Source organism: Ambystoma mexicanum, chromosome 6q, assembly GCF_040938575.1.
Source record: "Ambystoma mexicanum isolate Mex_15411 chromosome 6q, UKY_AmexF1_1, whole genome shotgun sequence".
NCBI classification, from domain to species: domain Eukaryota; kingdom Metazoa; phylum Chordata; class Amphibia; order Caudata; family Ambystomatidae; genus Ambystoma; species Ambystoma mexicanum.
This window is the reverse complement of record NC_090937.1, coordinates 666,895,450-666,923,236: the sequence shown is the minus strand read 5'-3', so window position 1 is coordinate 666,923,236 and position 27,787 is coordinate 666,895,450. Positions and strand designations below refer to the sequence as shown.

The window sequence follows — 27,787 nt, the reverse complement described above, 5'->3', positions numbered from 1 at the left end:
CAGACTGTTGTCCACCAGTTGCCGACCGGTGTCCCTGACCGGAGCCGCTGTGCACCAGTTTGCTTAAGAACTTCATTGATCCAAGGATGCTCTCGTCCGCATCGTCGCCGCCATATTCTGCTGGAGAAGGCCTGACCATCAACGCGCCGAGGAGCATTCACCGGTGGGTTTCCCGCCACCCGAAGACCACACGCCGACGACTCGATGCCCTTGCTGGGCCACAGTTCTTCAACTCTTTGCGGTCCAGAACTATCGACACCAAGGTGCCCCGCACATCTCTTCCTGGCAGGACGTTTATGCTTCCCCATCAACGAGCACCGCTAGGAACGACGCGGCCACTTCACCGCCGTAGCTCGACCTATTCTCCATCGGACGTTCAACAACTCATTACTCCTGTCTGAAAGGGAGGACACTCAAGCAGGGTTGTCGATTTCCCTGACCCGGAACGCTACACCAAGGTACTTTGGGGTTTCAGAACTATTGAGAAGTCTAAGGGTGAACAATATATGGACTGGGCTTGTATCTTTCTTCTATAGGTGCCCAGGTGAAGGGGCGGCGCATCTCCACACAGCTGTGTTTAACGGTAGTTACCAGTATTCTGCCTATTGCTCAACCATCTTGCTTTCCTTCCTCTCTACTGCTGGTTTCCTCTTTATTTTGATCTGTGTGACATTGACCGTATGCACTTTACTAAGATCGAGTAACGTTAGTGGTACCACTTTAGAATTGTACATATTTACCATTGTTGATTTTCGGAGCACAAAGTGAGTTATCGTGTATATGACTTTGAATATTAATTATATAAAGACTGTTTTAAACTGATAGCGTGTGGACATTCCTTCGTGGGTGCTCGGGGACTACACTGTAGTTAAGAACTAGCTCGCATCACCTCCCGAGAAGCTAGGCCTTGATTGCTCGACCACGTACCAATAACAGAGAATCTTGGCAGGTGTCTGTGCATCCCCTCTACCATATAGAGAGTGGAAGTGCATACCCCCCCCCCCCTCTGGTCTTTACCGGAAGGGTGGGTGTTCTGGGGCAAGAACTAGCCAGATGTGAGCTGGATCGTGGAGATTTCCAGCTGGGGTGGATCTAGTAGGTCTTCAGTGCATCAGGGAAGAGAATTTGGGTGGAGTTGTTTAAGTGACAGGAGAAGTGAGAGAGCTTGCCCTATAATGAATTTTACCAGGGAGCCTTGGAGGAGACAGTGGCTCAGATGGATGCCAGGATGAGGATTGGCTCTTCCAGGAATATACAATCATGGATATGGTCATTTTGACACATCACAGGAATGTATGGGGCAGTGGGGAGATTGTCATGAAGGTGCTTTCAATACTAAATTTATTAATTGGGCCATGAATAACTTGATGTTGCAGTTCTTTTTTTTCTGAGGAATGGGTGGTTCAGGTAGGGGACAATGCTTGAATTCCTTAAGGAGTAAATATGTTGGGTTTGTATTAAAACCCAGACAGATGGGTGGAGGGCCTGAATTTGTCAGATAAAAATAGCAAGCTCGTTCACAGCTAAAAGGGCTATCCACCAGTCTCCGGCCAGACCCCTGCATTCCTAAGGTTGTGCCAAACATCTGTAAAGGAAAGAAACTCAGTGAGGACTAGGACAGTTAGGTGCTCAAACTTTTATATTGAATTATTAGCGTTTAAGGGTTCTTTGTGTGGACCCATTCAGCGCTAAGACCATTTAAGTCAGACTACTTAGTGTAGTCACAAGTAGTGATATCGTCAGTATTGATGGCCACTTTGCGATACAAGGAAAAAACAAACAGGTTCCACTCCATGTGCTTTGCTTGCAATCATTCTGCAACAAATGAACCGTCATGCTATTTCAATTGATGCGCAGGCACACCAAGCAGCAATACATGATTAAAATATTGTTTTACTCTCACCCTTCCATATTCAGTTTTATAGGCAAGTGCAATCTCCTGCCGCTGATAGTTGCTCCGGCCTATTAGAAGCTTCAGGAGGGCGTCTTCATCTGTCCCTAGAATACATTTTCCAAGTGTACAAATTAAAATCACACATGTGTTCCATACGATGTAGCATAGTAGCCACGTCCAAGCAAGAAGCTATATTGCTATATGCAATACACAGCTTGCTGTTGTACAAGTGGTTACACTTATTCATATAGGTTTTCTGCAATGATTGAAAACATGAAAATTCAAAAACTGGATTTGTTTTTTCTTTTACAGTCCTAGAGGGAAGCCGTTTTTATTTTAAAAAGTAACAGAAGGATTCAGAACTAATACAAAATGCAAACAAGCCACATTTGTTACAGTACGTGAAGGAACAGTTTTTGCAGCCCCCCAAACATATGTACATATACATCAGTAAAAAAAAAATATAAATAACAAAAAAAATTGTTAAAGGGATGCTATGGTTTCAAGTAAAACCGAAAAACTCCTGAAATTCGCCAGTTATGGTAAGCTAAGCAACCATAACTCGCGCCACCACCGTGCACTGCAAAGTCTAACACCCAGAACATCAAAGATGACATCACAAATGTCATTGATGACATCACATGTGCATTTACCTTTCATGAAAAGTCTTTACAAGGGATTCTTATTATAATGTTGACAAAAAAAGTGTTAAAGATCATTGGAATAGAGGTCATGAGCTAATTAGTGAATTAAGCAATGCATTCAAATAGCATTCTATTATGAAGTTCTATCAAGTATACTAAGAAAACATAGGCATTGTGTGCAGCATACATGATGGAGGTGCAATATTCATAATTTTGCCATGTTGAATACTGAAATGATAACTGCTTTCTTACTTGAGTTTTGCGTACTGTGAAACATGTAATAAATAGCTAATAAACCCTACTTACTAACTAATTGCATTATTACAGATAAAACACAAAGAGACAACACATATACAGGGAAAGTGAAGTAAACAAAAAAGCAGAAGTAGTAGCAGAAAGTTCATAACCTAACTGATTATCTTTATGCAGAGAAATAATTGCTCTGTTTCAAAGCTGCTGCTTACCCTATCTATGTGTATCACATGATGTGACTGGACCCTAAGGAAAGTAGTGCGAGTACAATATATAGAAATATGAGCATATACAGGGAAAGTACAGTAATGGAAAAAGATGGAAAAAGAAAAAAAAACTATCAGAAAGTGCTTATAACCCTACTGATTATGTTCATGCAGAGAACGGATTGCCGTCTTTCAAGCCTGTGTCTTCCCCTATGTATGTTTCATATGATGTGACTTGACCCTAAGGGAATTACTGTAAGAACATACTTGAAGTTTAAGTCTACAAATATATTACCTTCTCAATTTTTAGTTCGACTGTTACTGAACAAAACCATGTGGCCTAGATATGTCAGTAAAGGAAAAAAGGGGGAGCCTGACATGCGATGTCAGTGATGTCAATGACATTTGTGATGACATCTTTGATGTCCTGGGTGTTAGTCTTAGCAGTGCACGGTGGTGGCACGGAACTGCTGGATTCTAGGTTTAACTTGAAACCATAACGTCCCTTTAAGAATGTTTTTGAATTTCATAGGTATTTAGTAGTGCAAATTAACCATAAAGTCTACGAACATCTGACTTCATTGCAGTCCTTCCGGCCAGTGCCACATGACCATATGCTGGCACACGGCATGACGATGTGTCCAAGAACCCGTACGCACTTCACGATAAGATCTGTGCTTTCAACTTAAAAATTTCCCTTGCACAGCTCCAACACCTATTCCTACTCATCCATTAACAGTCTAGTACACAGTACATACTTTTAGCAAAACTGCTATTTATCGTAAAATGGCATCAGCTAAGGCCATCCCTCCTCCCCAAGAGACACCACCACTGCTGTAATCAAGGAGCATGAGAAACACTGCCCCTTACCTTAGAAATAACACCACGCGCAACATTTTCCCCTGTCCACCTGCCCCTCCATATTAGTGTTTGGTGCCTCTTCCCTCATTTCCCTCCCCACCTTTCGTTCTTAGCTAATAAAGACTCCCATCTACTTCATATTTCTCAATAAAGTACATAGACTCAATAACATTTTCCAACATTTCCATTTGCATTTTCTCTTATACTAATGGCAATATTGGGGCGTTCATCCTCCGTTCCAGGGACTGGAACGGTGGATACCAGCCCAGCAGCCCAAGTTATCAGCCCAAGCTAAGCGAATGTGGATAATGATGTCTCTGGACCATTATCCTCCCATTCCAACCCCTGAAATGGGGTGGGGGGGTGAAGGCCATTAGCAGCCTAGGTTCCCAAAGTGGGAGCCTGTGGTACTAAAAAAAAAAAAAAAAAAAAAAAAAAAAAAAAAAAAATTAAAAAACCAAACAAAAAAATAAAGATTTTTTCGTCTTACACCGGGACGCCAGTCCCGGTTTAGGAAGGCAAATCATTTTCCAAGATGGCCACCATGCAAAGGGAAGGCGGGGGTTCCATACAGGACCCCTCTTCCCTTTCCATGGCAGCTTGCAGAAGGCAAAAAGAACATCCTATGACCATATTACCACGAGCACATTTTCTTCCCTTTCAAATGTATCCTAATTTCGAATAACTTTACCACAAAGCCAATCCCACGTGGACATGGCCACTTTAATCCTATGTTTTTTCCCTTCTGGTCATGGCCAGTAGCCAAATTGTCAGAGCATGACCCGGACATTCTGGCCACTGCCTACCCCTCAGTCACTAAAGCTACACCGCTATTTTTTTAACTAAGAAAACACTGCCACATTTGCAAAGCCATGCTTTTAGATCCTTGCCAATGCGCCTTACGCAAGTGTGCTGGAAATCCACCCACGTTTTATTTTTTCAAAAGTGTAAAATGAATGCACATAATCATAAGCTATGCACAAAATCCCAACAAACTTTGTAAACTCATTCAAAATCAGGTCAGAAATATCCCATCCTCGTCACCCCTCACCTCCACAGAGATTATTTCATAAATTTGACAAATGCAATATTATTGTCCCGATGGGTTCGGCCATGTATTTTTATACATATGTTGATCTATCGCAAACATTTCCAATTCACCTCAACTCACTTTTCCTCTGCAGCAGGGCACGGCCATCTTGTGCTAATCTTATCCATTGCTGCATCAGCCTAAGGTAAACTGCCCCAAGGTCACTAAATCATATGCCCCAGCCCCCGAGCCTCACATCACCAAACCCAGTGATATTCTCCACCTTTCTCGATTATGTTCATCAGCGTAGCCAAACGCCCCCATGATCACCTACATGACGCAGAACCCGAAAATCAACACACCACATCACAATTCGGAATATTAAACCGTACTTTAAAAGAAAAACAACACTATACAATTTGTAAAGTACTTTAATTTCACAATAAACTCAGAACATCCGACTATTGCCATATTCAAATTGCAAATTTGTTTCTTCGCTCGTGATCCAAAATGTTTATCGTGAGGCATGCGTTTTTTCTGCGTACACAAGGTGTTAGTTTTCAGTAAAATTGGCGATTGGGTCCCACAGTGAATTCCAGTGCTTCTGCAAAGGATGCATGTTGCTCCTAATCGCTAGTACAGCATAAGGGCATATTGGCCCTTGGCGATCGTCCCAAAAAAGAGTCACTGTGATCCAGGAGTTCACAAATATATTCAGCTGCCGGTTAAAAAACCGTCAGTTGGCACCTGGAATCTAGGACTATCGCAGATTATGTAGCGTTTCGAAAGCATAATAGAACTGTCTCAGTAGCCGATCTTTATTAAAATATATCTATTGACTTATTAATTCAGCATACAGTTTAAACTAACGCTTGCAGACATGCAACAATCTGAACAGAGAAAACAACGTGGAAAGTGGTACACAATTAGAGATGGTCATACATGACATTTTAATAAAATGTCAGCGTTGAACCTGGGGGAACCAAGTGGTGGTCTACATGCACCTCGATGCCATTAGAAAGACCACTACACAAAGGTTGTACTTGCGCTTCATTGTAACATACCAACCCTCCCGATTTATATGGGAGGCTCCCGATAGTACCATTTCTTACTGTATGCCGCCTAAAATAATATCCCCAATGCATTCCTATGAGGAAATGCATTCTCCCGATTTCGGTGCTAAAATCTCCCTCTCAGGGGCTTCAGAAAGTTGGCATGTCTGGCAATATGCCACACAGAACAAACAAATACAATATAAATGCAGAAACAAAGTTCAAATAATAAGTTAATGCTCGTTCGGTTATACAATCGTCGAAAATCAAACTTACATATTCAACATTTCCATTCTCTGGGCGTAACTCAGACTGTAACGCATACTGCGTTCGCAGCAAAGATTCTTCATGAACTGATTTTACATGTTCCTTAGCGTACTTTTGGAATGCATAACCTTATCACATCTTCATTACAAAACTCCTTTCATTCAATTCCTTTCGAAATGGTCCCTTTCTCTCAAGGTCAAAAAACAATTGAACGTTATACTCTGTGTCCGATGCATGGGCTTCCTTACTCGCAAGCAAAAATTCAAAGCTGGTGACCTTCACTCAGAATCAAAATACATTCTTACTTTGCAACAACTTGCCTGACCGCATCCATGAAAACTGTTATTCTGATCCGCGTGCATCAGGTATAGCACCAACACAATAATTTATAAACATCAAGCGTTTTAATTAAGAGTGTAAAATAACCTGAAATTGCTTCTATTTAATATTAATAAATATTGGCCAACCAATATAAATATAGAGGAACAGGCATTAAGAATGTAGTATTACTCTGTAATACCACAAGGTAAGGTTGGGGTTGCAGACTGCAGAAGCAACAATCTTTACAAGTCCACAAGTCAATGATTATACATCTCCATCCCTTGAATGCCAAAATGCAATCTCTTTCGCCTATACTTCAGGCACATATTGTGGAACACCTCCAACTGTACCATGTGACTTTCGCGACAAAAAAAAACCCTGCGTTTTGCTTCTTGCAGCCATATCCGATCCCATCCTCATCACCCCTCACCTCCGCAGTGATTATTTGCTAAGTTTGACAAGTGCAATGTTTTTAATTTGTTTTTACCTCGATGTCCACAAACACCAAAACACCAAAACACGGATCCAAGATGGCAGGCGCATCGAAACAATCCAACGGACTTCACGCGCCAATCAGCGAACAGGTCGCATGTCCGCGGACATGACGCGAGCCGATTAGCCAATCAGTGTCCTGTCCGCGGAGCAAACAGGCAAGTGTGTCCGCGGAGCAGACAGATATCACTAATTTTTAGACCTACTTTGATAGTAGGAAAAAAAAGTAGCCCATATACTTTTGCAAAGTTTGGTGAGGATTCGTCCAGGGAGAACGAAGTTATAAGCCACCCAAAAAATGCTCTTCCTATGGGATTAGCAACGTAACCATAACTACACAGCCACTAACATGGCTGTGTAATTACATGGCCTGCAGTAGCGGCCATGTAGTTATGGTTAATTTGCTAAACCCAGAGGAAGAGCACTTTTTAGGCGGTTTAGAACTTCGGTCACCCTGGACAAATCCTCACGAGACTGCATAAAAGTGGGCCATATACTATTTCTGCAAAGTTTGGTGAGGTTTGGTCAAGGGAGAGGGGGGAGAGTTATGGGGGTCCCAAAATGTCTCTCCCATAGACCAAAAAAAAAAAACTGCTCACGCCTACAGCCCAAACCGATGGACTGATTTTCACCAAATTTGCAGCAGGAGCGGCGACTTGGTTCTGAAAGCTTGCTTTTGTTAATTTGGTGTAAATCCGTCCAGTACTTTTTTTTTATTTAAAACACCAAAATGTAAGTTAGAAAAAATTTGTGATATCTATGTCAGCTCCGCGGACACACTTCCCTGTTCGCTATGCGGACAGGATACCGATTGGTTTAAACAGCAACGTGTGGTCCGCGGACATCGGACATGCACACTGATTGGATGGTGAAAAGCGTTAAGTGCGTCAGATTTTTGGGAACGCCTGCCATCTTGGATTCACAGACAGCAGCCGGTGTCCGCGGACATCGCAGTAAAAACATGAATACACAACATTGCACTTGTCAAACTTAATCTCTGGGGAGGTGAGTGGTGATGAGGATGGGATATGGCTGCAAGAAGCAAAACAAATTAGTGTTTTTAGCCGCGAAAGTCCGCAAACAGTTCGGATGTTTTCGAACAGGCCTGTGAAGTTCACGGGCACCTCTGCATTACAGGGTTGGTGAAAAGCAGTTCTTGGATGACTTAACTTTGGCACCACTTAATTAAAACTGCATGAAATTTTGCACTTATATTCTTGACCTGATTCTGTAGGAGTCTACAAAGTTTGGTGGGATTCTGTCAAGAGAAGGTACAATTAGAAGGGCGGTCACAAATTATTTTAAAGGCTTATAAATGTGGTGCAATTTGACAAATCTACACAAAAGTTTGCAACAAGATTTTAGATCGATATAAATGTTCATAAAATCAATATGGATGTCAAGAGGGGGCTAGGTTATATGCTGATTGTATGTGCATACATTTCACAATTTTGAAAAAATTAAAACGTGTGCATTTCCAGCAAACTTGTGGAAGGAGCATTGGCCAGGATCTGAAAGCATGGTTTTGCAAATGTGCCCGTGTTTTATTTTTGAACCAGTGTCTTAATGTAGGTTAAAAAAAATAGTGATACACCTTTCTGGTGACTGAGGTATAGCCGGTAGCCATGGGCAGTGGCCAGATTGTCCAGTTCATGGAATACGGTCATGATCTGGACAATCTGGCTACTGGCCATGACCACGAGGGTCAACACATGGGGTTAAAGCGGCCATGTCCACCTGGGACCTGCTTTGTGGTCAAGTTGTTGGAAATTGGGATAGGTTTGAAAGGGAAGAAAAATGTGCTCGTAGTAATGTGGTCACAGGGTTTTCGCTTCGCCTTCTGCAGGCTGCAATGGAAAGCGAAGAGGGGCCCTGTATGGAACCCCACCGTCCCATGGCGGCCATCTTGGAAAAGTATTTTCCTGCCTACACCGGGACACCGGAGGCATCCCGGTGTAGAAATGAATCTTTTTGGTACTCCAGGTTCCCGGTTTGGGAACTTAGGGTGCTAATGGCCTTCATCCCTCATTACAGGGGCTGGAATGGGGGAAAATGGTCCGGAGACCTCATTATCCACCGTCACTTTGCTTGGGCTGATAACTTGGGCTGCTGGGCCGGTATCTACCATGGAATAGGGGGGGGGGTGAACGCCACAATATTTCCATTAGCATAACACAAAATGCAAATGGAAATGTTGGAAAAATCTTATTGAGTTTATGTACTTTTACTGAGAAAAATAAAGTAGATGGAGTCCAAGTTTTTTTTTAGTTCTATTTTTTAACTGTGAATGGTGGTTCCCAGAAGAACATGGTTTGTTTTTTTCAGATTTATTAGGAGAGCTAATACTTTTTGCCAACCTTACATTCACAACCCCTTGTATGAAAAGTAAATGCACATGTGAGGTCATCAATGACATTTGTGATGTCATCTTTGATGTCCTGGGTGTTAGTCTTAGCAGTGCACGGTGGTGGCGCAAAGTTATGGTTGGTTAGCTTACCATAACTGGCGAATTTCAGGGAGTTTTCAATTTTACTTGTAACCATAACGTCCCTTTAACAAAGTTTTTTCATTGAATATATACAAACACCGATCACTGTACCGAAGTATATCCAAAGTAGACCTTTAGACAAATGTTTCAATAGGATAGACGCACACCTACCATCACCGCCGCAAATTGTTAATCCTTTGGGAAACCCGGTTTACATGATGCAGAAATGGGTTACGCTCCGAGCAACTATACAGCCTACTGTGAGTGGATCATGTTAGTGTCATTTATGAAATCATATGTATTTGTTTTATGTAACGATTATTAGCACATTTCTGCCATTTCATATAGAAGAAAGTCTGAAACTGCTGCAATAAATAGTTCATGAAAGAGGGATGCACCCCTGCATGTCCAAACTACAGGAGCTTCCTATGTAAAAGCAGAAAATAAATGTTACCATTTACAAATTTTGCTGGCAAAAAGGACTAATTTAATATGCCATCTCAAATTAAATGGCTACGCCCACTTTCCCAAATGCAAGGCAGCTTTGGGCAGGCTTTACTGAGAGGATTTTAGAAGCCGTTGGTTGTGCAAAGAGGACGGAACCGTACATAAATTGCCATTGAAAATAATTCAATAATTACTGTATTGTCCATTTGTTTTTTTGAAGAGCTTCTTCAGGTTGGCCTCTCCCAATGTCTAGGATTGTGTAGCTAATCGCTCTGGCAAGCCGTAAAGACATGGCCATCAATAAGGTGAAAAGAATACAGCCATTTCGTATAGTGAATTTACCTGCAATTGCACAAATGTGTAAATCACAGCCGAGTAAAGAAGCTGCATCTTCATTTCAATCCCCCTTTTTGAGGTGTCCCTTTCAAATAGGTTTTCTGACCAGTTAGTGTTTGTGGCGCCAGTGTAGATGGCCTACATACAGAGCAGAAATAAGGCAACGGGGTCCCCTCCACCATTGTAGACAACAAGTCTTACCATGAGGTGCTAGGTCCATGAGGGCAATACGAGACTGTGGTAGAAAGGCACATGAATAGTCTTAGAATGGGGACAAAGCTCAGCCATTGAGGACCACCAAGGGGAGGACGAGGAACAGTTCCGGAATTATACCGTATAGCCAAAGGAAAAATCCAGCGTCAAGGACAAAATAACACAGGGCCCAGTTATGGTCAAACTTGGACCCAGAGATTCAGCATCCATCTTCATCGCTAACCCTCCAGCAACGTAGGTAAAACACCTGCACTAAGAAATGCATTGCCTCGCCTACATAGACATTCACACATGGACTGGCACAAGCCAGATCTCCAATCACATCACAGAGACAATTCGTTAGGGATGATTTTCTTATCTGTGCCAATTCCCTTTAACCTTAGAACACCCCCCCCCCCCCCCCCAACTCTTTTGCTGGACCCCGGGCCTTTTCATTTTTACTCTAGTGACTTTTTCCCCCACTCCCTCATGTGTTTTTCAGACTAGGATATTTGGTGTCTAATGGAGTCTGGTAAACTCCATAAGCATCTACTTTTTGCATGGTGACACATCACCTTTTGTGCAGTGCCCACTCATGTAACATTCTGTTAAACCAACTACCTTGAATGGCTGGTGGCAGTGGTTTCTTTTTTACTACCTTTGTGCCATGTCTCTGCAGGCCAATTTCTCGGCTGCAGTACAGCACCCAAGAGTGACCATTTTCCCCAAAATGGCCAATCTCTTGCCATTTTTTTTCTTTCTGGGCTTTTACTGTGTTTGAATCGGGTTGAGTCCTTTGTGCATTTTGCGTTTGACTGGCTTCAGCCTGCCCAAGCTCCAATGGGTCTGGAAAGACAGGAAGTGAGGGTCCTGAAACTTCCTTGTCCTTTGTCTCTAGGCATGCCTGAGTGAAACCAGTTCCGATTGGCCGGTTGGCTGTCTGAGAGGACAGCCACCCGGTTGGATGATCGACAGCCCTAGGGCTGTCAATGTATGGTAACCTGCTTACAAAGGCAAGGTTTTTGGAACTAGAGGCAGAGTCAACCACTGGAGGACAACATCCGAAGACATGACAAGATGCCAGCAGCACCCTCCTGTACCACGAAGTGTCCGGTGAAGCCCTGCAGCTCTGCTGAACCAGTTTTCTTTTCGACTGACAACTTCCTCCCTTGAGCTGGTGGGACCAACTAGCCCTGAGACAAGCTTCATTTTGGCGCAACCCCCCACCCCCCAGACTTGCTGTGACTTTCCAAGACTGTAGAATCCCAATGCCCGGGGACCCCGGACCATCACTGAGTGCATGGTCTTCGGGAAGTGTGAATCCTACCAAATCTTTGTGGGCATTCAGAGAACCCTACAGAAGAAAGAAATCCCTACCAGAGTCCAGGACTGTGGGATGAAGGAACTTCTAACTGGAGCTGTACGTTCATCATTGGCATCGAGAAACCGGTGCCAAAACCACAAAAGGCTGCTGAATCAAGGAGAATCTATTGCTGCAGAGTCTCGAGTGCTGCCGCAGTAGCCCACCAGGCTTCCTCCCTTTCATATCCATGACCAAGGACCAGGAACAAGGGTTTGGTACACTGCAAGAGGAAGGCATCCAGCTGGAGCCAAAGGTACTGTGGGGCTTGGGGTACATCTACCTTTTGCCATTTGTAGTGCTTTCCATCTTGGAGAGTAGCATTTTAAACCCTTTTCAGTTGACCGCAACTCACCTGCACTGGCCTCCCAGCTTGTGCATGTTAAAGGGGGCTCTTCTTTAGCTTCTGTGATTTCCTACAGAACAGACTATTCTAAAACATTTTCTAATTAGAGAGCATCAGAACTTTGAACTAGCCCATTGGCTTTGGCTATTCTAGCTCCCCAAAGGCTTCCCTTCTGAACCTATTGGCTTTGACAGTGCTTGTTCCTTTTTAATTGTTGAACACTATTATTGCTGAGATAAGACTGCCTACATCCCCCTGGGAGAATCTACAGTTTTACTACTTACAAAGTACAGTCTAATATAACTTTAACGTTCCACTCGTTGAAACTCAATATTGTAACGGTGATCACAAATAAATGCTAATACTGACCCTCAAATGACGTCACTCAGTGTGCTGGAATATATTTAGCATAAGAATACACGCACCTACTTCATGCTCTTGTTGAACTGAACCCCAACTTTTATATTAATGTTAATATTATTTGCTGCTTTTTAAAAGGATTGTCCAATTATCCTTGTGTATATTACACAGCCACATTAGTGGCTGTGTAGTTATGGTTAAGTTGCTGTTTCCATAGGAAGAGCACTTTTTGGGCGGCTTATAACTCCACCTGGACGAAACCTCACCAAACTTTGCAAAAGAGCTATATGGCCCACTCTGAATTTATTTGCAAAGTTTGGTGGTCCAGAGGGAGCAGAGTTATTAGGGGGGTCCCAAAATGTCTTTCTCCCATAGACTGAATGGGGAAAACAAAAAATAAAAAACTTTGCGCACGGCTACAGATCAAACTCCTGGATGGATTTTCACCAAATTTGCATCAGGAGCAGCGGTTTGGTTCCGAAAGCATGCTTTTGCAAATGGTGAAAATCCGTCCAGTACTTTTTTAAAAAAATGATCAAAAAGTAGGTCTCAAATAATTAGTGATATCTAGGTCCGCTCCGCGGTCATACTTCCCTGTTCGCTCCGCAGACAAGCTAACGATTGGCTAATAGTGCATCAGATTGTTCCGATGCACCCGCCATCTTTCATCCGTGTTTTGATGTCCGCGGAGATGGCCGCAAAAACATAACACACAACATTGCACTTGTTTAACTTATCAAATACTGTCTCGGAAGGTGAGGGTTGATGAGGCTGGGATGGGATGTGGCAGCAAGAAGTAAAAAAGTGGTGTTTGTGGCGAAAGTTATACCGTACATTTGGAGGTGTTCCTCAATATAATGTGTGTAAAGGACAGGCGAAGGACTAATGTGTGTGTTACAATGTATTTAAAAAATTGGAGTCAGACTGGCGCCCCCTAGAGTTTGGCATCTGAGGCAGTCACCTCCAGCGTTTGATGGAAACAGCGGCTCTGCACGTGTATGCGAGTACCAGTTCTCATGAATGCGTTGAGCCATGTTGTTGCAAAGTGAGAATGTATTTGGATTCTGAGTGAAGGTCACCAGCTTTGATTTTTTTGGTTGCGAGCTATGGAAGCCCACGCATGGGACACAAACTATAAGGGTCAATTGTTTTTTGACATTGAGGGAAAGGGAATATTCAGTAAGAATGCAGCGAGAGGAGGTTTGGAATAAGGAACATTTGATAAGGTTATGCATTCCAAAAGTTTGTAAGGAACATGTAAAATCAGTTCATGAAGATTCTTTGGTGTGAGCGCATTGAGCATTGCAGTCTGAGTTACGCGAAGAGAATGGAGACTGAATATCATGCAAGTTTGCTTTTGACGACTGTACACCGGAACGAGCTTTCATTTATTATTAGCTGAACATTAATTTTGGCAATGTAACTGAAGTACTATCTTTCTGTGTGGTTGCCATTTCTTTGTGGTTATGGGGAGTGCAGAATCTAGGTGTTTGTAGACTATCACTAGATTCACCCAGGTTCAACGCTAATATTTCTTTAAAATGTCATGTATGACCATAGCAATTTGTTTATCAGTTTCAACATTCTTTTGGTCTTTTTTGAGATTGTTTGCTGTGTGTGCTAATCGTTAGTTTAAACTGTATGCCGAATTAAGAAATCAATAGATGTATTATAATAAAGGTTGGGTATTGATACATATTTTCTGTTAGGTTTTCCAAATAACTACATGCTGCCTTACTGCAATTGCCATGGATTCCAGATGCCAACTGATGGCTTTATTCGCCAGGTGCACGTAGTAGTCAATGGCTGGATCACCGTGACTGTTTTGTGGGACGATCCCCCAGGGCCAATGTGTCCGTATGCTGAACTAGCGATTAGGAGTAACATAACCTCTTTTATGGTGGTCTAGGCCCAAGTTCATGCAGACGCCCTGGAATTCACTGTGCGACCCAAGCGGTTCCTTTATCGAAAAAATGAACACTGTGTATGGGAAAAAAACAACGTGTGGCTCACGATTAACATTTTCGATCACGAGCGAAGGAACAAATTTGCAATTTGATTGATTATGGGAATAGTCGAATGTTCTCAGAGAGTTTATTGTGAAATAAATGTACTTTAGAAATTGTACAGTGTTATGGTTTTCTTTTAAAGACTGGGTTAATATTTTGCTTTGTGACATGCTATGTTGTTAGTCGATGTGTGTGTTGATTTTCGGGTTCTGCGTCACGGCACCTATGTGATTATGGGCGCATTTGGCTATGTTGAAGAGGAACGTCACCGAGAAAGGTGTTGAATATCACTATGGTTGCTTATGTGAGGGTCAGGGGCGGAATGGTTTAGTGTTGTCAGGGCAGTTTACCTTAGGCAGATGCAGCAATGGATAAGAATAGCACAAGATGGACGCGCCCTGCTGTCAGATTTCGTATGTTTCTAAAAGAGGGAAAATGAGGTAAGGTTAATTGGAAATGTTTGCGATATATCAATGCATGTACAAAAATACATGGTCGAACCCTCGGGACAATTATATTTTCTGAGCGTTGCACTTGTGAAACAATGTTTGAGGAGGTGAGGGGTAATGCTGATGGGTGGAATATTTGACGTGATTTCGAATGACTTTAAAAGTTTGTTGGGATTTTGTGCACACCTTATATGACGAATCATTTGTGTATTCTTTTGACAGTTTTGAAAAATAAAAGATGGGTGGATTTCCAGCACATTTGCTTAAGGCTCATTGGCAACGATTGAAAAGCATGGTTTTGCAAATGTGGCAGTCTTTTCTTATTTGAAAAGTGTCATCATAAAAAAAAAAAAAAAAAAAAACAACAGTATAGCTTTAGTGACGGAGGGGTAGACTGTAGCCATGGGCAGTGGCCAGAATGTCGGGGTCATGGTATAAGGTCATGATCCGGACAATGTGGCTACTGGACATGACCAGAAGGGACAAAACATAGTATTAAAGTGGCCATGTCCACCTGTGACTGGCTTTGTAGTAAAGTTCTTCGAAATTAGGATAGATTTGATAGGGAAGACAAATGTGCTTGTGGTAATATAGTCACACCGTTTCGTTTTTTGCCTTTTGCAGGCTGCTATGGAAAGCAAAGAGGGGTCCTTTAGGGAACCCCCGCCTTCCCTTTCCATGGTGGCCATCTTGGAAAAGGATTAACACCAAAGGCGTTCCCGGTATAGGACGAAAAATCCTCTTTTAGAAGCACGGGTTACCGCTTTGGAAACCTAGGCTGCTAATGGCATTCATCCCACATTTTAGGGGCTGCAATGGCGGGGTAATGGTCCAGAGACCTCGTTATCCACTCTTGCCTCGATTGGGCTGATAACTTGGGATGCTGGCCCTTTATCAACCGTTCCAGTCTCTGGAACGGAGGAAGAATACCACAATATTCCCATTCGCATAACGCAAAATGCAAATGGAAATGTTGGAAAATCGTATTGCGTCTATGTACTTTGAGAAATAAAGTAGATGGAGTCTAAGTTTTTTTGTTCTATTTTTTAACTGTGAAACGTGGTTCCTAAAGGAACATTTGTTTTGTTTTTGGATGGCTTCTTTTTGGCAGGAGAGCTAAGAAGGAAAGTGGGGGGGGGACTGAGGGAAGAGGCACCAAACACTAATATGGAGGGCCAGGTGGACTGGGGCAAATGTTGCACCCGTGTTATTTCTAAGGTAGGGCGCAGTGTTTCTCATGCTCCTTGATTACAGCAGTGGTGGTGTCTCTTGGGGAGGAGGGATGGCCTTAGCTGAAGTCATTTTAAGATAAATAGCAGTTTTGATAAAAGTATGTACTGTGTAGTAGATTGTTAATGGCTGAGTACGAATAGGTGTTGGAGCTGTGCAAGGGAAATGTTGAAGTTGCAAGTTCCTACATCAGTAGAAAATGTAGTTCCACACTGTCCACGAAGCACAGATCTCATTGTGATGTGCTTACGGGTTCTTGGACACGTCATCATGCTGTGTGCCAGCATATGGTCATGTGTGGCATTCTCCAGAAGGTGTGCAATGAAGTCAGATGTTCGTGTACATTATGGTTACGGACGTTAGGGTTCCAAGTAAAACCGAAAAACCCTTGCAATTCGCCAGTTATGGTAAGCTAAGCAACCATAACTCTCGCCACCACTGTGCACTGCTAAGACTAACACCCAGGACATCAAAGGTGACATCACATGTGCATTTATTTTCATAAAAAGTATGTACAAGGGATTCTTATAGTAAGGTTGATCAAAAAGTGTGAAGGGTTCTTGGAATAAATGTCATGAGGTACATAGTGCATCAAGTAATGCATTGATAAGAATACCATTCTATTATCAGGTTCGTTCCAGTATACTAAGCTACTCATGTAGAAACATAGGCATTGTGTGCAACATTCATGATGGATGTGCAATATTATTCTTACCATGTTAAATAGTAAAATGATACATGCTTATTACAGTTGTGTCTACTGGGCAACATTTAATAACTGGCTAATAAAACCCACTTACTACATAATTGCATTATTCAAAACGAAACACATACAAATATGAGTATAAACAGGGAAAATGAAGTAAACAGTATTACCAGCAATCTTCATACCCCAATTGATTAACTTTATACACAGAGATGATCGCTGTGCTTCAAAGCTACTACTTCGCCATGTATAACTATCATATAATGTGACTGGAACCTAACGAGAGTAGTGTGCCTACAAGGTTTACAAATATGAGCATATCCAGGAAAGTAAAGCAATTAAAAAAAGGCAGAACTATAAGTGTTAATAACCTTACTGATTATCTTTGGTTATACACACAAAGCATTGCTGTTTACCAAATCTGTGTTTTCCCCTATGTAAATGGTTCATATGCTTTCAGTGAAACCCAAGTGAATTACTATAAGAACATATTTGAAGTATAACTGTACAAATATAGTACTTTAATATGAATAATGACTGATTTTTTAGTTCCTCACTATTACTGGCCTAGATACATGTCAGTAAAGGATAAAAGAGGGAGCAAGACATGTGATGTCATCAATGACATTTGTGATGTCATCTTTGATGTCCTGGGTGTTAGTCTTAGCAGTGCACGGTGGTGGCGCGAGTTATGGTTGCTTAGCTTACCATAACTGGCGAATTTCAAGGGTTTTTCGGTTTTACTTGGAACCATGACGTCCTGTTAACAACTTTTTTTTTACTGAATATAAATATGTATACTATAACTTTGTGCAAGAGTTTACTTGGATACCAGTATTTACTAATTTCATTGTGCAACTCACATTACCCATCTCAAGATAAGCCTGGCTGCTCCCTCAACCAACTTGTGTAGTACAAGCCTATCAGTTACCCAATACCAAGAAATAAAAGTCTTGTAAAGTCCCACACCAGTTGTACACATTCTTACCTAATATACCTGATAACTGATCAGGCCACGGTTAGTGAGAATTTTCAAATTTGTGCCAATTCCCTCCACCTTAGAGACCCCCAGCAACTTTTTTGAGGACTTCTAACCTGGCAGGAGTGTGCCCCTTGGTCCCTCTCTCATGCGTTTTAATATGAATTTTACCTCTGTTTCTTTTGGTTATGGACTAACAAAATCCATAGGCATCATTTTACATTGTGTCACACAGCACCTTCAGTGTAGTGGCACAGGGAAGTCTTTCAGATTTCCCAAGGTTTAAATAGCTTCTCTCGGGTGAACTGAACTTGCTAGACCCAGCACACCCAATCTTACAATAGAGTGCTGGAGTGGTTACTTAGTACCCCCCCACCATCCAGATGCTCATGTAAAATTTTTATGTTACCCTTTCCTCACAGAAGGGCTGGTGGCAGTGGTTTAGTTTTGAACTACCATGGTTTGCATTTACCGTGGCTGTTCGCAGCTCCGGTAAAGCTAACCGCGGGAGCCATCTTTTTCAAAGTGGTGCAACGCCATCTTTGACAAAATGGTGCCCGGTCTTCTTTATTCGCCATGTCTTTGTGAAAAGGTCCTTCTAGAGATTTTCTCTGCGCGCCAAGCCAGGTTTGGTCTCTGTTCATTTCACCTTTGGCAGGATTTCTGGAGTGAAACCCGCCTCTGGCGTCCGAGTGTCAAAGTAGGCAGGAAGCTGGGGAGGTGCCTGAAACTCCCTGTGCTTAGTCTCCTAGGAGACCCAAATGCACTATGTGGTGATTGGCTGGCTGACTGTCCGGCAAGGACAGCTACCCTGCTGTGTGAGTGACAGCTAGGCTGGAATGAATGGGAGCGAACTGAATGAAGGCGAGTCTTTTGGCTTCGAAGGAGACAACTGGACGAAGGAACCAAAGAAGAGCTTGAAGAGGATGCCTGCTGCAACTCCTCAACTGTTGGTTTGCCCGGTGATGCCCTGCTGAAGTGCTAAAACACCAAGTTCGCATCGACAGAAGCCCTGCAAGGACAACTTCTCTCTGAGTTGATGGGACCAATCAACTCCAAAGTAAGCCACCTGGACACCCATCTCAGAGCTGGTTGAATTTCCTCAGAGTTGCTGAAGGAAACCATATAGCCAGGGAGAGAGACACCAGATTGTGTTTTACTTTTAAGCTGACCTAAAGCTTTTGGAAGATCCTCTGGATTCGCACAAACCAAGCCTGTGCCCCCTCAGCAGAGTGCTGGACCCCAGAAGCAAGGACAGTCCACCTTGACAGCCAGGAACCGCGTTGTTGCCATTTGCGGTAGCTGAAACGCAAAACAGCAACTGAAAGTGAAAGTGAAGTGCTGGTTGAAGGTTTTGACAGTCCAAGTGCAGTGCTGGAGTCCCCCAACGTCTTCCCTCTTGTCCCCACGACTGAGGCCCAGGAACAGCGAGACTTGCACAGTAACAGAAGTCATCAGCTGCATCTTTTCTTCTTTACCAAGGTACTCTAAGAGAACTTACCTCTTACTGTAACTTCCACAACTCACAAGTCTAATCAGCCTGTGACCCTACATTTGATTCTTCTTTTCATCAAAGACTCCTAAGAACTTGTACAAAGACCCCCCCCCCATTTACTAACGAGAAGTGCTTTATCCTATCCAAAACTTTTGCCATGGACTTTGGCTTAGCCTATTGAATGACTAAGAATATCTAAAAGTACTTACCTTCTTAGGAATATTTGTGGTCTCTTGTTCTAATAACCTTTGCCTTTTACAAACTTAAGAGTATTCTGAATGCCAACAGTAATATGTTAATGTCCCCAGCATCCTTGTTACTGAAGTCACCTGTGGGTGTAGGTTGTGTCTGTGGGCCATCCCCAAAGGGTCTTGTCCGATTCAGAAACTCAAAGTGTACAGTACTGAAGTATTTGTGTGTTACTATTCTATTGCTCCATTCTGAAGAAGGCTTTATAACGGACTGATAATAATTGTTTATGCAAGAAACCTTGAGTAAGAGTTTACTTGAATACCTGTAACTGAATCTTTGTGTACCTCCACTGCAGCTCACATTTCCCCTCTTGAGATGAGCCTGGCTGCTCAACACGCTACCAAAACTGTGGTACAAGCTTATGCCAAAGGGGTTGCCTAGACCTGTAGTCATAGTGTTTCCAGAGGGTACTGCATACAAACTATGCGTAACTGCTGCCACCAGTCAAGTCCTCCTGCACAGTATGCATTTTGGACCGTCTAAGAAAAATGGAGCAGAATAAACCAGTCTTCAGCTCTTCACCAGGTGCAGTGCGGGGCTCCGAAGAGCCATATGTGCTGGACTTCAGGACCTTTAATTTCTAACCTGGAGAGAGTAAGACCTTTTTCCCCCCACTCATGTATTCTTATTGCGATTTTGACCCTGTGTTTCTTTTAACTTTGAGTCTGAAACTCCATAGGCATTGTGCAGTGGCACAGGGAAGTCTTGATTTCCCAAAGGTTTAAATACCTTGGGCCTCATTAGGACCCTGGCGTTAAGGGGTTAAAGGCGCCCTATAAGGTGTCGGCGCCGTTAAACCCTTAACGCCTTACTACGAGGTCCCTTTGCGGGACCCGACCTTAACGGCTGGTCTAGACCAGCCGTTAAAGTAGGGCCCCGCAAAGGGACTCTCGAGGTAAGTACGGTACCGACTTACCGCTTTCCCCATTATTCCCTATGGGGCAAAAGTGGGAATGGGCCATGGTGGCATGGGGAATTACCACCCCGCCAACCTTGGAATGGGGTGGTAATTCCCCATTCCGCCATGGCGGACTCCGGCATCTACCATGGTGCTAATAGCACCATGGGTTTCCGCCGGAGTCCTAATGAGGGCCCTTCTTTTGGAAACCATTTCCAAGGGCAGTGAAGGAACAAGTTACTTACCTGTAACTTGTTCTCCAGCATAGATTCACATGCTCATGAATATTCCCAGTCAGGCTGGGAATCCTCGGTAAAAAAAAGAAAAAAAAAATATGTTTCAGTTTCGTTTCTGAACTGTCTTTCTAACAACCAACCATTCACTGGTCTCTGGGTCATACTGCCCCAGCCAATGACGACCATCTACGTAAGCCCCTCCCCTGGGGCCATCTTCAGATTATGGTAGCACATAAAAGTGGCAGTAGGACCAAGAGAAGAGCTGCAGAGGGTAGGCTGGAGGGTTTGCATGTGAATCCATGCCAGACCCATGCTGGAGAACAACAGTTACAGGTAAGTAACTGGTTCCTTCTCCAGCATAGGGTCTGGCATGGATTCACATGCTCATGAATAAAGAATACATAGCAATACACAACCACGGGAGGTGGCAAGGCTCAACAAGTATCTCAACATTAAGCATCTCTTACCTCCTCACCAGGCTCACCTTCAAGCTAACAGGTTGCACAGCTCTGCTTGGCCGACTCCTCCCTGGAATCCCAGTTGACACAGTAGAATCTCGTGAAGGTGTGCGTCTACCTCCATGCAGCAGCCCTGCAGATGTCCAGCAGGGGCACACCAGACAGGAACGCTGTAGTAGCAGAGATCACTCTGGTCGAATGGGCTCTCGGACGGCTAGGCAACGGTCAGTTTTCAGTTTGCCAACCGGTTACAATGGGTGATGTAGCCGGAGAGCCACCTGGAAATGGAAGCCTTGGCGAAGGCATTCCCTTGGTTCACAGGACCAAAGTTCACAAACTGCTGTGATGTCTTCCAAAAACTTACAGCGGTCCACATAGAACTTCAGCACTCTAGCCACATCAAGCGAGTGCAGAGTCCTCTCAGCCGGCGACAAAGGCGTTGGGAAGAAAACAGGCAACACCAAGGGCTCGTGTAGATGAACATCAGACGGCACCTTGGGCATGAAGGAGGGGTGTGTCCGCAGCACCACTCGTTTCGTGAAATGTCAAGTACGGAAGTTTACAGGAGAGGGCCTGGATCTCTCCACTCGTGCGGAGGTGATGGCCACAAGAAAAGCTGTCTTCCACGATAAGAATTTCATTGGCGCTGAATGCATAGGCTCGAACGGAGGACCCATCAGCCTAGTCATCACCACATTGAGCTCCTACGCCGGGGCCTTCACCGGTGGAAATGAGCGGAAAAGTCCTTTCATGAACTCCTTGACCAGGTAGTGCAACCACAGCAATGACCGCCCCCGAGTTCTGGAGTAGCGGGAGATAGCCGCTAGATGAATCTTGTGCTAGTCCTGCTTTGGCCAGCGACAGCAAGCACAGCAGTACCTGAGGGGCCGTAACTCGTAGAGGGTTTATCTTCTGTGCACGGCACCAGACAGTGAACCTCTTCCACTTTATGTCCATAGCACTTCAGTGTAGACCAAGCCCTGGCCTTGTCAAGTACCTCCTTCCAGTCCGCTGGGATCTCTTAACCTCCAAACTCTAGTGCTGCAGGAGCCAAGCCTTCAAGTTCAGCGACCCTTGGTCGTGATGCAGAATCACGCCTCCTTCTCTGGCGAGAAGATCTGCGGCCGCCGGAAGCTTGACTGGAGGGGAAGCTGACATGTCCAGAAGGTCTGGGTACCATATCGGTCTCGGCCACGCTGGTGCGACGAGGATCATCCTGCACCGGGACCGTCTGAGTTGATTGATCGGCAATGCATAAAGAAACAGGCCTTCCCAGGGGGAAGAACGCATCCCCCCCTCCATGCTCCCCGGCTGGGGAAACCTGCTGGCGAACCTCCGGCACTTGGTGTTCATCACCAACAGATTGATGTGGGGATTGCCCAATCGTCTGAACAGAAGATCCACTTGATCCTGCCGAAGCTCCCACCCGTGGCACGAGTACAGCACCCTGCTAAGGGATTCTGTACCAATGTTCTTCACTTCCGCCAGATGAAACAGGACGAGGAATATCCCCTGGCCACAGCCCAGTGCCATAGGTCTTGCGCTTCTCTGGAGAGTGCTGAGGACCTGGTGCCCCCATTTCCGGATGTAGAACATCGTGGTGGTGGTGGTGTCCGTGTAGACCCGTATCGCCTTGCCTTTGAGGAATGGAAGCAACAACTGGAGGGCCCAAGACACTGCCCGTAGCTCTAGAATGTTGATATGCAACAACTTCTCCTCTGGCAGCCACAGGCCTCTTGCGTGGAGATCTCCAATGTGAGCGCCCCATCCTTCCAGGAAGGCGTCCATCGTGACCGTCGCCTGATGGCGAGGGGTCTGGAAGTCTGTACCCATCCGCCAGATGCGTGCGGACACCACACCACTGTATCACGCGACAGAACATCTCATCGAGAGGCATCTTGTCCTCGAAGCTTCCAGATACCTGGATCTACCGGGTGTCGAGGTACACGCAGTGGCTGCATGCGCAGTCTGCACAGTCCAAAGAGGTATATGCATAACGACATGCCGAGAAGGGATTTGATGGACCTCACCCATGCGATCTTCAGGGTCAACAGCCATTGCACCTTTCCCAGGATGGCCGCTATCCTCTCCTCCGGCGGAGATGCCAGGCACGACATCGTGTTGAGTCGGGACGCCAGGAACAGTGTCTTGCGATGGCACCAAGCAAGACTTTTCATAGTTCACAGGGAACCCCAGTTCCGTCAGCAGCCTGACGGTTTCCGCCATGTGAGCGACGGCGATTTCGCTCGGATGAGCCAGTCATCCAAGTAGGGGTAAACGTGGATCCCTCAGACACAGCACCACAGCCACTGGCACCAGGAACTTGGTGAACACCCTTGGCGCTGACTTTAAATTAAGGGGAAGGGGGGGGGGGGCGCTGTTGCGCTCGATGAAGATGGCCGCCCTCTGATCAGCTCCGTTCCGCGAGGCGCTCCTTTTACTGAAATCCTCTTGTTTGCCTTGGCGTTTCACCATCTAAGCCGCGGAGGGGAAGGCTGGTGTGTCGGGGATTCAGCTGGCTTCGTCCTGTCCCCTGGATCTCTCTTGCCGCTGAGCTTCTGCCCCCTGCGGGCTGAGCGGGAGCGGGTGCCTCCTCCGACCCCCATCGGAGTTCCAGGGAGTTGCGGCCGAGGCCCGCGGCTTGCGGCCTCCCGTTGGGGGAGGGGCGTTCTTCCCGCCCTGCGCGCCCGCTTAATACGGCCTCTTGGGAGGGCGGCTGACGGGCGCTGGACCTCTCCGGATCCGAGAGCGTTCGCTCCGCCGCCCCATCCAGGGCGGTGTGCCGATTTGGACCGCGATTCCTGGCCCCGGGCGGTGAGTTGTGTCCCTGGTCCCCGCGGACTACAGCATATTGGCAGGCGACCTCCGTCGGAGTGGAGCCGCTCCTGAGGTGCGCTGGCCCGGCATTATCCTCTTTGGACTCCCTCTCTTGTTCTTAAGCGCAGCGCCTAGCTTGGGGCAGTAACCACAGACTGTCTGCATCCTGATACCCTCCCCGGCTGCCCCGTTCCCCGGGCCCATTAACCTGCATCATAGACTGGCCGGGAGCCGGCGGGAGGCGCCTGCTCCTTCCTGCCTACTGTTGGTTGCTCCGCGGTGCCGAGGTGCGCCCCGACCCCTGAATCTCCTGTACGGATCCACCTTGACTCCGGTCATACTTGCCTTCTTGGTCGACTAGAGGGCTGCCCGCCTGGCTGTCCTACCGCAACTCAACGGCTACCAGAAGCCCCTCTTGGTTCTCTAGCTGGTCTCCTCGGCCCTTCCCTCCTCAGGTTCCCGGAGGTATACTTGTGGATCACTGACCATCATATACATCGGTTGGCTAGGACGACACTCCTGCCCCTGACCCGGTAACACTGCATCTCTTGTCACTGGCCGGCTGCGACCTCACACGTCCCTGTTGCTCTCTCCCGGCGTCTCTCACCCCTCCCTGCCCCTCCGGCCCTGACTTCAACTTTCGCCGACATCATGTCAACGAGGACGGGAAAGAAGCAATCCTCTATCGATATGTTCGCTAAACCTCCGGGGGGAGCTGGTACTGAGACGCCTTCACAGGAACCATCCACTGCACATGAACCGGAGCCATCCGAGTCTCAGAAAATGATGGAATTCATCCGTGAAGGGTTCACCACAATACATAGTAAACTAGACGACATGAATGGTACGATATCCTCCATCAAGGCACACATGGAGAGGACGGATGGTCGTGTGACTGAAATCGAATCGCGTATGAGTACCGCTGAGGATGGTCTGGGCTCACTCCGGGCGGAGGTCTCCACATTATCCACACGCTTGAAAGAGGTGGAGAAGAAGAATGAGGACCTCGAGTCTCGCTCGAGGCGCAACAACCTCCGTATAATCGGGGTTCCGGAGGATGGCATACAAGAACCCATGGAAGACTACGTGGAGAGCATGCTTCTCCGACTCCTCGACTCCCCAAAACTCTCCTCACAATTTACAATTGAGAGAGCCCACCGTGCACTTACAGCGAAGCCCAGGCCTGGCGCTCCTCCTCGCCCAATAATAGCCAGGGTCTTAAACTTTCGCGACCGGGATACCCTTCTCAGGGCGGCGAGAGTCAAGGGAGACCTTTTGTTGGGCGCAGCCAGAATCCACCTATACCCGGACTTCTCGATGGCGGTCCAACGCGAGCGCAAATCCTTCCTGGCGGTGAAGAGACGATTGCGCGACCTCCAGGTCAAATACGCTATGCTATATCCCGCCAAACTCCGAATTGAGCATGCGAACCGAGTATATTTCTTCACGCTACCGGAGGAAGCCTCTAAGTTTATGGATGAACATTTTCCCGGCTAAACTACACTTACATTAATCCCTGCCTTTGCCTGGGTCTTGGTTCATTGGCCCACACTCCACTTTTAGACAAACGCGACATGCTCTTATTGTGGAATCGGCACTACGTAGTCCTAACCCAACCCCGGTTGGTCTCACAGCGTGCCACCAATCCTGGTGGCGTCATTGCAGGAGCTCCTGGGCCCGGGGGATGCCGCCTGCCTCTTCCAGTGGACACTGTCTGAAAATGTGCATGTCCTTGTTTTTTCTCTATGCGATGCATCTGTTGTTGTGGGTTGTGAACCTCCGTAGTAACCCCTATTAATCTCGTTAAATTGGTTCATTATGGACGGTCATGCCTGCCTCCCCCCCCCCGCGGGGCCATCCCCATATGTGTCCCGCCTTTATTGCCAGGCATTATGTTTATCCTCAAATTGCCTTATGGTACGGAGCTCCGCCGTCAGGCCGACTCACAGGGCCCCCAGGCGTTGATGCCATTGTTTTGGATTTGGTTTGTTGTCTTTGGGGTTTTCATCTCTCTGATTGGGGGAGGGATGTGGGTGGGGGTGGGGGGTAGGGGAGTTTATGTTAAAAAAGGCTTGGTAATTGCGGAGAAGGTAGAGTTCAGAGCACCAGGGGATCTATGTCACCACGGTCCTGACAACAACGGGGTCCACTTTTGGGGGGCACTGTTCCATCCACCTGTGTTTTTCTATGTCTGCTTCGGGGGCGTCGGGTGAGGAAACCCTTACATTCCTGAGTTGGAACGTGCGGGGGCTGGGGAACATCAAGAAAATGAGACTACTACAGCTTCAGGCTGAACGACATGGGACTAAGATCCTGTTTCTTCAGGAGACACATGCGGTAACTGAGCACTGTGAGAAGTTCGCTAAAGTATGGGGACCACAGAGGTACTATACCTCCTACTCCACACAAAGCCGGGGGGTTATGACCCTAATTCATAAGAGTATCAGATATAACCCCATAGCCACGACAATAGACCCTCTGGGCAGATTCGTTTTGCTTCATGGCATATTGCAGAATAGGGAAGTGATCCTACTTAATATCTATGGTCCCAACATCGATGATCCCGAATTTTTCATACATCTTGCGTCCCTTCTGGATGGATTCCCGTTGGTGCCTATTCTCTGGGGGGGCGACTTCAACACAATATTTGATGTGGATCTCGATAGATCTGGCTCTCGTCCCCGTCACCTCACCAAGGCCGCATATGCTACACTTTCTTCACTTCCCCGCCTGGCCCTATTTGATGCATGGAGGCTTCTTTATCCCGACTCCCGCACCTTCTCCTTCTATTCCTCGGTGCATGATTCCTTTTCCCGCATTGATAGATGGCTAGTCTCTGATATATTCATAAGAAGCATTTCAAACTTGTCGATTCTCCCCAGGACTCTTTCCGACCATTCACCAGTGACAATTACCCTATCCTGGGGCTCGGATCACGACCGTACTAGACACTGGAGGATGAAACCACTCTCCCTCCTCGACCCGGTCTTCAGTTCGGAATTGGAGTCGGCTATTGAGGAGTTCTTTGAGATCAACTCTGGTTCCGTCTCATCACAGGCCACCCTCTGGGAAACTTTTAAAGCCTACATCAGAGGCATCGCCCTCTCTAAAGAAAATGGCATCCTCAGGACCATCCGTAGGGAGATCGCCGTGAGCGAAGCCACACTGTCCGGGCTGGAGGCCCAATATTCATTAAATCAAACTCCTGAGACCCTTGCCTTGATCGGCACGGAGCTAGACACCTACCGCGCTCTTGCGGATCGCGAGCAGAGATTTCTCGATAACCCTGGGCTGGCAAGGAGATATGGTGAGGGTGAACGCCCATCTCGTCTCCTGGCTAGGCTTCTCCGCCGTGAGTTTGGTGCCCCACCCATTCCTGGCGTTGAGAGACCTGACGGATCCCTAGCCACCTCCCCTGGTGATATTAATTCTGAATTCCTCTCCTTTTATCAATCCCTGTATGCTAACGCAGATAAAGCCTCCATAGCTGAAATAGATGTCTTTCTGGACAAGCTACCCCTGTCGGTTCTTTCTCCCGATACCATCGAAGCCCTTGAGGGCCCATTTACTTCCTTGGAACTCTCGGAGGCCATAGATTCCCTCTCATCAGGCAAATCCCCGGGATCTGACGGTATACCGGTTGAGTTCTATAAACGGTTTAAGACTTTGCTACTCCCTCGTTTGGTCGCGCTCTGGGAGGAATCGTTGGT

General features: G+C 45.9%; 1 protein-coding gene across 2 annotated transcripts in view; it reads right to left on the bottom strand.

The window, feature by feature from the left end:
• Window positions 1-27,787, bottom strand: part of ANXA5 (annexin A5) — a 393,243-nt gene that overhangs the window by 313,033 nt on the left and 52,423 nt on the right. For both annotated transcript variants that reach the window (XM_069631165.1, XM_069631166.1), the window contains exon 4: window positions 1,904-1,998. In XM_069631165.1, coding sequence (XP_069487266.1) covers window positions 1,904-1,998 — 95 coding nt within the window. The remainder of the gene's footprint in view (window positions 1-1,903; window positions 1,999-27,787) is intronic.